At 48.0% G+C, this 11,805-nt stretch overlaps 1 protein-coding gene across 2 annotated transcripts; it reads left to right on the top strand.

The window, feature by feature from the left end:
• The first annotated feature begins 442 nt into the window (after positions 1-442).
• ZNF425 (zinc finger protein 425) lies at positions 443-11,403 on the top strand. 2 transcript variants are annotated; one of them, XM_043589829.1, is made up of 4 exons: positions 443-567; positions 1,938-2,064; positions 5,035-5,190; positions 7,837-11,403. In XM_043589829.1, exons 1-4 carry the CDS (start codon positions 550-552, stop codon positions 9,789-9,791), a joined length of 2,256 nt encoding a protein of 751 aa, XP_043445764.1. In that variant the 5' UTR covers positions 443-549; the 3' UTR covers positions 9,792-11,403. The 2 variants fall into 2 exon arrangements, with proteins under 2 accessions (XP_043445764.1, XP_043445765.1); XM_043589830.1 differs by lacking the exon at positions 1,938-2,064 and having other exon boundaries at positions 484-567; positions 7,837-10,115.
• The last annotated feature ends 402 nt before the right edge of the window (positions 11,404-11,805 follow it).

Raw genomic sequence — 11,805 nt, 5'->3', positions numbered from 1 at the left:
CGGGGGGTGGGGGTTGCACACTCTCAGAATCCCTGGCAGGACGGACTCCCCATTGCCCATGACGGGGACCTGCTCGTTGACCCCCTGGGCCGGTTCACCTCCCTCGCTTCATTCCCGGGATGGCCTCACAGATGATCCTCCCCTCTCCTGGGGTCCGCTTGGGGGAGGAACCAGCCCCGCGTCCCCTCTCCGTCCGGGGCTCAGTGAAGAGCGAGCCTTCTCCCCACTTGCAGCTGAAGCCCCACGTCCGCCTCTCCGTCTTCCTCTCTCCAGCTCCGTTCAGTGCCTCTCGGTCTGTCTTCCTCGCTTGGAGACCCAGACCCAGCGCCAGGACCCGGGGACGGCGCTGGCTCCTCCCGGCCGCAGGGGGCGCTGTGGGGCCGGGCCGGGCGCGAGTCCCAGCGTGCACCGCGCGGGGGCTGGGCCTAGCGGGGCTGGACGGGGGTGGGAGGCCGCGCGCCGTGGGCGGTGCCGGGGGGGTGACCCGTGAGCTCGGAGTCTCCAGGGCAGCGGCGAAGGCAGGGGCAGAGGCGGGGGCCGTGAAGGGCCATGGCTGAGCTGGCTCCGGTAAGAGGGGCCTTGGAGGATGCGGGCCCTGTCGAAACTCGTCCCTGTCGCGATCTGGTGTGGGGTCCCGATTCGGGCAGTGAGGCGGCGGGGGACTGTCCGTGCGTGACCCTGGACTGAGCTCGGAGCCCCCGGCGGGTAAAGGGACGGTTTTGTGCTCAGGTTGTTTCTGCAATGGAATAGGAAGAGAAGGGGTCACTGGGAGAAATTCAGGGTCTAACCAAGCGTCCCCTCTTGTCACCCGCTGTTTCCGCCGTGTGTCGGTCGGAGTTCTTTGGTTTCTCTTGGGTTCTCGTTCTGTGCTCTGCTGATGGATGTAACCTCAGAGAAGCTCATCTGTATAAACGGATGAAAAAAAAGTTAGGGGAAGGAAGACTGGGAATGAAAGGAACTGGAGACTGCTCCCTCTAGGAAATGACAGAAAATTTGAAACCAGTTGGGGTGGTTGATGGGAAATTTCAACACCGGTTTTAGAGTTTAATAGGCATATCCTGGGCTCAATCCAGGAAACTCTGTTAAATTCAACTAAGTATATAACCTGCCTACTTATGCAAGTTTTGCTTCTACCCTTACTGAGATTTTCATATCTAATAATCTTACTAATGTAATGCATTTTTTCCCCTTCCGCTTCTCACCTCCTCCCCCATCAGGTATAGGACACAGGGAATCTTTCTGTACTGTACTATCTTTGCAACTTCCTGAGTCTATATTTCAAAATAAAAAGTTTTTAAAAGTCTTGCATACCAATAATTGGTTGTTGCTAAGTAAAGGATCCCCCTTTAGGTGATGCATGTGTTCAAAGGCCTGCTGGTCATTAATTCACTATGTGGGTCAAATAGACTTCTGTGACCCCTTTATTACATTGTTCATGGCAGCATCCAGAGAGAATGATAGAATATATATATCACATATAATTATATATATGTATATGATTTTCTTTTTTTACATTCTTTAACATTTATTCATTTTTGAGACAGCACGTGTGTGCACACACACAAGCAGGGGAGGGGCAGAGAAAAGGAAACAATCCAAAGCAGGCTCCAGGCTCTGAGTTGGTTGTCAGCACAGGGCCCAACGTGGGGCTCAAAGCAACAAATCACGAGATCATGACCTGAGCTGAAGTCCGAGGCTTAACCAACTGAGCCCACCCAGGTGCCCCTATATGATTTTGTTTTTAAGTAATCTCTACACCCCTGTGGAGCTCAAAGTTACAACCCCAAAATCACGAGTTGCATGCTCCACCAGCTGAACCAGCCAGGCGCCCAAGAATGAGATTTTAATACAGCTTCTTCTCGTCTCTTAAAGACATGGGCATTGAAAGATGGTAGCCTGAAAGTGAAAATGTATGTATGTACTGTTTGTGATTCCAGGTGACAATGACATTTGATGATGTGGCCTTATATTTTTCGGAACAAGAGTGGGAGATCCTGGAGAAGTGGCAGAAGGAAATGTATCAGCAAGTGATGAAGACCAATTATGAGACTCTTGATTCCCTGGGTAGGATTGGCTTCAAAGAAATCATTTTTGGGGAACCAGCCTAATACTATTAGGCTTTCTACTCTGTATTAGCTATTGAGTATGATTCTGTGGCCAGTTTCCACTTAGAATATCTTCTTAACTTCCTATTATGGCCTGGGAATATTTAACAGGTCATTATTTTATCTAGTGATATCTGCACCTCCCCCCCCAGTCTTATTAATTCAGAATTCTCTTTCACCCCAAACCTCCCTTGTTTGTCCCACAGTTAGAATTACTAAATAACCTCATTGCCTCTCTCTCTCTCTCTCTCTCTCTCTCTTTTTTTTTTTAAGTGTATCCTTTTTTAAAAACTGATACTCTGGTGCCTACTTATGTTGCCTCAACAAGATGAGTTTTCTGTCCTCGTAAGAACTGGGGGAAAAGTTCCCTGGTACAGGGAGAAGGGGTGGTGGGATGGGACACGTAGGTATACCCAGAGAAATACTCATGGGGTAGATTTGAAGAGAAAGTTGAGATTATACTTTGCCGTTTATCCAACTTGCTTTAACTCATTCTTACATCGTTAAAACCATTTCTACCGTTACCAATTTAACAGGTGATCTCAATATAGCCTGTAGGATTCTCTCGCTCTTATGGGGTTTATAATCTCTTCTATCTGAGATAGGGATGACAAGATGAGTCAGTTGTGCGAAATCAGAGGGAAGACAATTCTAAGCAGAGGAAAGATTAGTGCAGAAGTTTAAGGGTTGGAGTGCATGAGCTCATTGTGTGATGGGAATCACGCTAAGGCTAGTCACACATGCAGAGAAGGCTAGGAGATGAGAACTGTGATGCCAAGTCTGGAAGGGGCCTCTAGGTCAAGGTACAGAGTTCGATTTAGTTCTGTATACAAAGGGAAGGTGATGAGAGGATTTATACAGGACTAGTAAGACAAAATTTGTTGGAACAATTAATTACTTGGGTTGCCATGGGGAGAATGAATTGTAGCTCACAGCAATGAAAGGAGAGACACCAGCCAAGAACCTCAACAGTGCAGGTGAGGCTTCATGGCAGCTGAACGAGGTAGGTGGTGATAAAGGTAGAGGTAGACAGGCTCTGAATGTCTTTCGGAGGTAGTGTCCCGGATGTTGCTGGTGGGTTGGATGTCGAGCCTAAAAGTGAAAGAAGAATCAACTCCTAGATTTTTGGCTTGAGTATGTTGAAGCCAGTGGCTTTATTCGATGACATCAGGAACGCTTGGGGAAAGGACCTTAAGTGTGAGATATTTATTAGACATTATATGGAAATATTTATAATTGGGTATGCAAGAGTGGAATTCCAAGTGAAGATCAGGGCTGGATTCACAAATTTGGAGTCACTGTATAGATGGTGTTTAAAAAAAATTTGTTTTCATGTTTATTTTTGAGAGAGACCATGACTGGGAGAGGAGCAGAAAGAGAGGGAGACACAGAATCCAAAGCAGGTTTCTGGCTCTGAGCTGTCAGCTCAAAGCCCCACGCAGGGCTCGAACCCACCAGCCGTGAGATCATGACCTGAGCCAAAGTTGGACGCTCAACCGACTTGAGCCACCCAGGTGGCCCAAGATGGTGTTTGAAATCTCAGGGCCAGGTGGAATCATCTAGGGAGAATGTGTAGATAGGACAGAGCCCCGGGACACCTCAACATTTGGAGGTCAAGCAGAGCAGTCTCAGTCCAGTAAGGTAGGAGACACTCGAGCTACGTGCTTATCCAGGGTTGAGTTGGGAGTTATCACAACTAGTGTCCTTGTGCTTGGAAAATCCAGTCTGATTTTCCCACTTTTTAAAACCCGAAGGGCATTATTTACAAATGATTTTCTGGACGGGCATCCAGATATTAGCCCCAGAGATTAGGATTTAGCAGGTCCAGCCTCAGGCCCAGGAGTCCACATTTTTCACAAGCCCTTCAGGTGCTGCCAATGCTTGATCCAAGGTCTCAGCGGTAGGTGACACTACTACAGGGCATCCATTGGATCTTCTAAAATCATTCCTTTACTTTAGAACTGTCCTTCTTCCCTTCATGCTTATGTCACTAGACACATTACTCTCTCTCCCTTCATCATTGCCATCATTTAACAACTTCCTGGTTCCTTCACTGCACCTCAGTAGTTAGTGTCCTTGAATATGGGGAGTCTAGTCAGAAGCGTTTAGTGATCAGGCTCCCTTCTTGACCTCCTGTGATTTTGCTTTTTATTGCACTCACATTGTTCTCATAATGATCATTTTTTAAGACTTTCTGCCTGGGTCTGTTGGCCTTTTAAAAATCATTGTCCAGGGGCACCTGGGTGGCTCAGTTGGTTAAGGGTCTGACTTCGGCTCAAGTCATGATCTTACAGTTTGTGGGTTCAAGCCCCGCATCGGGCTCTGTGCTGAGAGCTCAGAGCCTAGAGCCTGCTATGGATTCTGTGTCTCCCTCTCTCTCTCTGCCTCTACCCCATTTGGGCTCTGTCTCTCCCTCTCTCTCTCAAGAATAAATAACCATTAAAATAAAAGTAAAAATCATTGTCCTTAACTTCCCCATCTCCTTTAGTTTTATGAAACATTGCAGAGAACATTTAAGCTAAGCAGTCTTGGTTAGGCTATATTTTATTGTCATTCATGTAATTTCAAGGGTTTCAATTTTTTTTTTTTTATCGCTTATTTATTTTTGAGAGAGAGAGAGAGAGAGAGGCAGAGTGCGAGTAGGAGAGGGGCAGAGAGAGAAGAAGACACAGGATATGAAGCAGGCTCTAGGCTCTCCGCTGTCAGCACAGAGCCCGACGCGGGACTCGAACCCACCAACTGTGAGATCATGGCCTGAGCCGAAGTCGGACGCTTAACTGACTGAACCACCCAGGCGCCCCGGGTTTCCATTTTTTTTTTAACTTAACTTTGATGTCCTGTCTTCAGGAATCAAAGTCAACTCTGATAATCATGTTCAGTGAAGAACTCAGATAAATCCAGATTGCGTCTGTGTGGACTCTCTTTGCAGGTAGTGTTTTTTCCAAGCCAGATTTGATCACTTGGATGGAACAAGGGAGAACGCTGTTAATCAGAGACCAGGGACCCTTGGAGAAAAGAATGACACTTAGCCCTTCTGCTGATGAGCAGTGCAGCACGCAGAAGACTGGAAAGTTGCTGTATTTTGGTGAGTGTGATGGATTTAGGGTCGTGGCTGATTTCTTTTATCTTTGTGGATAGTCAGCTGGACGTTGGGAATAAGCATTGTTTTGATGGAGAGTGTTCTTTTTTCCCTCAAGTGGGAAGCAAATACAGGAACGTATTACTTTTATAAGGAGGGAAATTGTGTATGTTTTGTTAAAAAAAAAAAATTACGACCCTGGAAAGAAGAATTCCCTGTGAAAGAACAAGTTGAGGACCCATTTGTCAAGTCCTGAGGAACAGCCATCTTCCCCATGACACCACTGTGTCCATTTGAGTATAGAGAAATGGAAAACCGTCCAATTTGGTATAACATACTATTTTTTGATTGTACAGATTTTTAGAACTTGAGTTCTAAAATCCTGTTGAAAGATTCCTTTTTTTTTTTTTTTTTTTTTAATGTTTATTTTTGAGAGAGACAGAGACAGAATACAGTGGGGGACGGGCAGAGAGAGGGAGACACAGAAGCAGGCTTCAGGCTCTGAGCTCTCAGCACAGGGCTCGACGCGGGGCTCGAACTCATGAGCTGTGAGATCATGACCTGAGCCGAAGTTGGACGCTCCACCAACTGAGCCACCCAGCTGCCCCAGAAGGATTCCTTTTTGAATTCCTTGTATCACAAGAAAAACGTTGGAAATACTTTAAATGCTTAAGGGAATGTTATTTTTTAGACTATACTAATGTTTTATTAAATGGAGATCTAAGTCCCTGGAAGTCATAGGACTCCCCTTAAGAAGAAGGGATTTGAGCCCAGGGAACGTATGGACTAGCTCCATCAAAACAAAAAAAGAATTCCCAAGGACTTCATTTCATTGCCACTGTCTGTTATTTCATTTATCTAACGAGCATTGAGTCCCTACCATGTTCATAGGACTGTGTTAGTTATTACTCAGGTTGGGGGTGGGAAGGAGACACGTACATATACCCATATATATGTTCCGCTGGAGGATTTGGTCTTCGTGCTCACCTGGGATGGCAGTTGTTAGTCGATCATATTGAACTTTTGGACTAGTCATCTATATAATGGGACTGTGTACAATTTAATAAAATAGTAAGTGGCAGTGGTAGTAGGAGTTGTGTAGGGATTTAGAGGAGAGTGAGTGGAGTAGAGACAGCAGTTTCCCAGGAGGCCTTCTAAAGGAATTAGGATTTAAATAGCAAAGAATGGATGGATTTGGTTAGAGAAGATCAGCAGGGGTTACACATGAGCTGTCTCAAAGGTGGGAACAAGCCCATTGTGTTTAGAAAACGTATAGCTGAATGTGATTCTTGGGAGCGTATGGGAGGTGGAGAAGGGGACGCATGACATGATGTCAGATTAGCTGGGGCCAGAAATCCCAAGGAGGAAGTTTGACTTCATCCTTTAGAAAGGGAGGACCCAGAAAGGTTTTTGAGTACCAAAGCCAACTTTGGTGGCTGTCCCTAAAAATGAACGTTCCCTTCGTGCCAAGTGGTACTCACCCAATAATCACAACTGCTCCTCTGCCTGGAATAAATAGTAAGTGATAAGAAATAGAGTTCAAGGAGACAGGTAAGTACGCTTTTGCCATGACCTAGGCATTAGCTATGGAGTGCTACCTTAGTAAATGACATCATCCTGTTGTTAACAGTGACCACAGAGCATAATCAGAGTTCTCTGGGGGCAGGCCCACCCTTCCTGACAGGTGAGGTTTCCTCCTGTGTTAAGAGATTTTAAAAAAGGAGAGGCCTAGGACCCAGTTCAACAGGCAGGAGAAAAAGCGGTCCTGAAATACATCAGCTCAGGCCAGCATCTGGAATTGACCGCTCCAGTTTTTGCGGGTGAGAATACGGTGCGAGCTCAGCTCCTCATTTCCTGCCATCATGGTTTTTGCTCTGGGAACAGCAGTGACTATGCGTCTATTAATATCTTTCTTACAATGCAAAGTTCCTTGGAAAAGGTCATTATTTCCATAGTGTTCTTTGTGGAATTTAGTAAATTGTCATTTTGACATTCTTCAGAAAGATACTTTCTTTTTTTTTTATGTTTATTTCTGAGAGAGGGAGCACAAGTGGGGGAGGGGCAGAGAGAGGGGGACAGAGGATCTGAAGTGGGTTCTGCACTCACAGCAGAGAACCCAATGTGGGACTCGAACTCGTGAACTGTGAGATCATGACCTGGTATGAAGTTGGACACTTAACTGACTGAGCCACCCAGGTGCCAAGAAAGATATTTTTTATTAGCATTTCTTCCAGAAAGCTTTTCCTGAAATCTGTGGTAGAAGGGGCAAGAATATGACCCAAACCCTTTATACTTCAGTATTATGTGATTTACTTCACAGATTTAAGGAACTAGAATAGAATGGTCATATTCTCAGACTAGCTCATTTTTATTTTCTTTCAACTTCTGCTTATTCTCTGAGGATAATCCATTGGTTCACAAGATGTATTTGCCTGCAGTTTTTTTTCCACACGCAGCCATTTCTTAACACTTGATGGAAGAATTTGCATGTCACAGCTAGATATACTTGGCCTGTGGCAAGCAGATACACAAGGTCGTCAAGCTCAATGGGATTCCTTTTCCCGTGCTGGTAGTGACGTGAAGACCATTCTTGACCCCATCGTAGCACAGACGCGTCATTGGTAAGGGTGGGTCTTCTTTTTTTCTCTCCAGGTGACCAAGGAAATCTTGGGGCAGAAGAGGAGGAATGCCGTTCAAACGGCCTCCAAAAGCAGGGTTCGTGTGCTACCTTCCCGGGGGAGGAAAGAAAGATCTTACCAGATCAAAGAGCCACCTTACGGCACCCAAGTCTCCAAGAAATAGGGATTCCACATGGAAACCTTGACAGCATATCCTCTAATCGGGATAAGAACGATCCATGGCCTACGCGGGTAGGTACCCCAGGTCACTTGGAAATTCCACCGGGGCCAAGAATTTATTCCTGTTTTGTCTGTAGGAAGGCCTTCCAGGTAAAGAGAGACTTGGTAAAGCACAAAAGAAACCACGCCAAGAGCCAGCTCTGTAAATATCCACAGCACAGAAACGAATCCAGAGGGAGCTCTGAACTCCGGTGGAACCGGCCGGTCCCGTGTAAGAAGAAGCGTTTCCGGTGTGGCAAGTGCGAGAAGAGCTACTATCTGAAGTGCAGCCTGATCATTCACCAGGCTGTTCACACGGGCCAGCGCCCCCTCCCATGCCCCCAGTGTGACCAGACCTTCCAGTTTAGAGCCACTCTGAAGAAGCATCTGTGTTTGCACAAAAGGGAGAGACCATTTTCCTGTGAGCGGTGCGGCAAGGGCTTCGTCTCGCGGCGCAAGCTCACGGAGCACCTCAGGGTGCACACTGGGGAGAAGCCTTTCCGGTGTCCAGAGTGTGACAGAAGCTTCCGCCTGCGGAGAAGTTTGAAGGCCCACGTTTGCCGACACGGCGGGAAGAAGCCTTTCCGCTGCCCGGAGTGTGGCAGCAGCTTTTCCCGAAAGGCTGCCGTGAAGGCCCACCAGAGGATCCACGGTGGAGAGAAGCCGTTTTCTTGCGACGAATGTGGTCGGAGATTCACGCACAAGACGAAACTCACTGAACATATCAGAGTTCATACGGGAGAGAAGCCCTTCCAGTGTCCCGAGTGTGAGAAGAGCTTCCGCCTGAAGAGAAGCCTCAAAGCCCATCTATTTCAGCACAGTGGGAAGAAGCCCTTCCAGTGTCCCGAGTGTGACAGGAGCTTCTCTTGGAAGAACGCCATGAAGGCCCACCAGCGTTTACACAGCGAGGAGAAGCCGTTCTCCTGCGGGGAGTGTGGCAAGAGGTTTACCCGGCCCTCGAAGCTCGCTCGCCATAGCAGAGTCCACAACAGGCAGAGGGAATTCTCCTGCGATGGGTGCAAAAAGACGTTCCCTCGGCAGTCGAGGCTCACGGAGCACCTCAAGGTCCACGCCAAAGAAAAGCCGTTCTCCTGTCCCGAGTGCAGCCGGAGCTTCAGCCGACACTCGCACCTCGCCGAGCACAGGAGGCTTCACGGCGGGGGGGAGCCTTTCCGGTGTCCTGAGTGTGACAAGAGCTTCTTCTGGAAGGCCTCCCTGAAGTTCCACCAGCGGATACACAGGGGCGAGAAGCCGTTTGCGTGCAGCGAGTGCGGGAAGACCTACACCCAGCAGTCTCAGCTCACCGAACATCAGAGACTCCACAGCGGAGAGAAACCCTTCCGGTGTCCTGAGTGCAATAAAAGCTTCCGTCTCAAAGGGAATTTGAAAAGCCACCTGCTCCAGCACAGTGACAAAAAGCCGTTCTCCTGCGTTAAGTGCGGCAAAAGTTTCACTCAGCGGTACAGGCTCACCGAACACGTTCGAGTCCATAGTGGTGAGAAGCCCTTCCGGTGTCCCGAGTGTGACAAGAGCTACTGCATACGGGGAAGCCTGAAGGTCCACTTGCACACGCATAGTGGAGAGAAGCCCTTCGGGTGTCCGGAATGTGGCAAAGGCTTCCTCCAGAAGAGAAGTCTGAAGACCCACCTGCACCATCACAGAGGGGAGAGGCCTTTTTCTTGTGACGAGTGTGGAAGGAGCTTTACGTACATGGGAGCACTCAACACCCATATGGCCGTACATGCCAGGGCGAAGCCCCTCAGTGTCTAGGCCAAGCCACGCAGAAAGGCAGCAGTGACAGTTCTTAGGTGGCGTTAGCAGCTCTGTCGGATCCACGGTAGAAGGGGGATAAGGGATTCACGGGACACCGGCCTCACATACGCTGGCCGGATGCACAGCAGGCAGGGCGTGACAGCTCCTTGACAAAGGTCCCCGGTTATCCAGGCACAAGAGGCGTCTCCCCTCTGTGATTCCTGTGGACCAGGCCTGCCGGTTCTGGAAGAAACACTCGACTCTGCCGCCATTCCGGCAGTTTTTAGCAGCGTCATCCAAGAGCACAGTAATACCTGTATTAAATTCTGAAACCTTGGGGCACCTGGGTGGCTCGGCTGAGTGGTTGATTTCAGCTCAAGTCATGATCCCGGGGTCGTGGCATCGAGCCCCGCGTCGGGCTCTGCGCCGAGCTTAAAGCCTACCTAAGATTCCCTCTCTCTTTCCCTCTGCCCCTCTCCCCCACTCGCGCGCGCTCTCTCTCGAATAACAATAAAAGAAATTCCGAAACCACAGCTCGATTGAAGAAATGTTACAGACTGAAATGTTTCCCCTCAGACGCCTCAGTCTGCTTTCTATTATCAGGCCTCCTTATTTAAATTTGTACTGAGACTTTCAGTTTTTTCTCATATAGTGAATTTTCATTTTCTCTCACATGGTGAGAGCATCTGTGTTGCGGGGGAATTTCTCTATATTACCAAAAATAAGTGTTGTCTACCATCTCCTTTGTTAACGATGGTGCACATAAATTTTTGTTTCCCTCTGGTTTCATTTAAATCACCGAAAAATCCACCATTGTCGGTAACAAGCAATGATGTAACTAACCCCTCTGCATTTTCAGTAGTATACGTCAATTCTCCAGGAGACATACTTGCCTTAATATTGGGGCTTTTGGGTAAATACCAAAGGAAAAAATATTGCCAGTCCAAGACATCACTCCATTTTTTGTTCTGTGGCCCAATCGATCATTCTAAGGCGATTTTCCAGCCTGTTCTAGCGAACCTTCATCTGTCTCATGGACTGCCAGTCTTTTAACATCATTCCTACAAAAATGTACGGCTGTGCTTCCTTAGGGAATCTTTGGGGCCTATGGAAAATTCCACTGCTGTAGTACACGGTGGTTGCTGATCACCTGAGTCAGAATCAGCTGGAATCAAGGACACCCTACAAGTCACAGTGTCTCTACGAGAACCAACGTCTGGTCGGTACACTCCTGTAGGTGCAAGCCTCTTGGCGAGTCAGTGGTGTCTTTGTGCAAAGAAAAATGCACTTCCTCTAACCTGTGCCAGGGCGCGTGTGGGCTGGATGTCAGCCTCGGCGGCCTCTTCACCAGCACACCTCAGGACAACGCCGTGCCTTCGCCTGGGATACGTGTGGAAAACGCAGGCCCCAGGGACCCTTCCCACACCTACTGAGTGACAGTCTGTTCAAGTGAACTTGTTGGAAAAGCTCCAGAACATTTGTTCTAGTGAGTGGAGAGACTGGAGGAAGGAAAACTCTTTGAAAGCACTCTAGTCATCCTGCCGTGAAATTCAGGTTAGACCTTTTCCTTTAAGCCTTTCCCTCCTCCATTTTGTAATCAAGCTCCTTGGGATAAAAGTTTCTTACGTTATGTGTGTGTTAGGTCAGGCTGCCATAACAAAACACCGCAGACTGGGGGGCTTAAGGCACAGAAATTTGTTTTCTTACAGATCTAAAGGCTAGAAGTCCAAGACCAAGGGGCCAGCAGGATTGGTGTCTGGTGAGAGCTGGCTTCCTGTGTCCTTATGTTGTTTTTTCCCTCTGTGCACAGGGTGGGAGTGGGGGATCGCCGGTGTTTCTTCTTTTTGTTAGAAGGATACCAGCCCTATTGGATTAGGGCCCCAAGCCTATGGCCTCATTTAACCTTAACTAGTAGACCTGAGCAAAGCGAATAAGGAGGCGTGGAGATTAAGAATGCTGTGTGTTCCTTGGGGCGCCTGGGTGGCGCAGTCGGTTAAGCGTCCGACTTCAGCCAGGTCACGATCTCACGGTC

This window comes from Prionailurus bengalensis, chromosome A2 (assembly GCF_016509475.1).
Source record: "Prionailurus bengalensis isolate Pbe53 chromosome A2, Fcat_Pben_1.1_paternal_pri, whole genome shotgun sequence".
Taxonomy (NCBI): Eukaryota; Metazoa; Chordata; class Mammalia; order Carnivora; family Felidae; genus Prionailurus; species Prionailurus bengalensis.
Note: the sequence above shows the minus strand (reverse complement) of the source record. Positions and strands in the feature narration are given on the sequence as shown.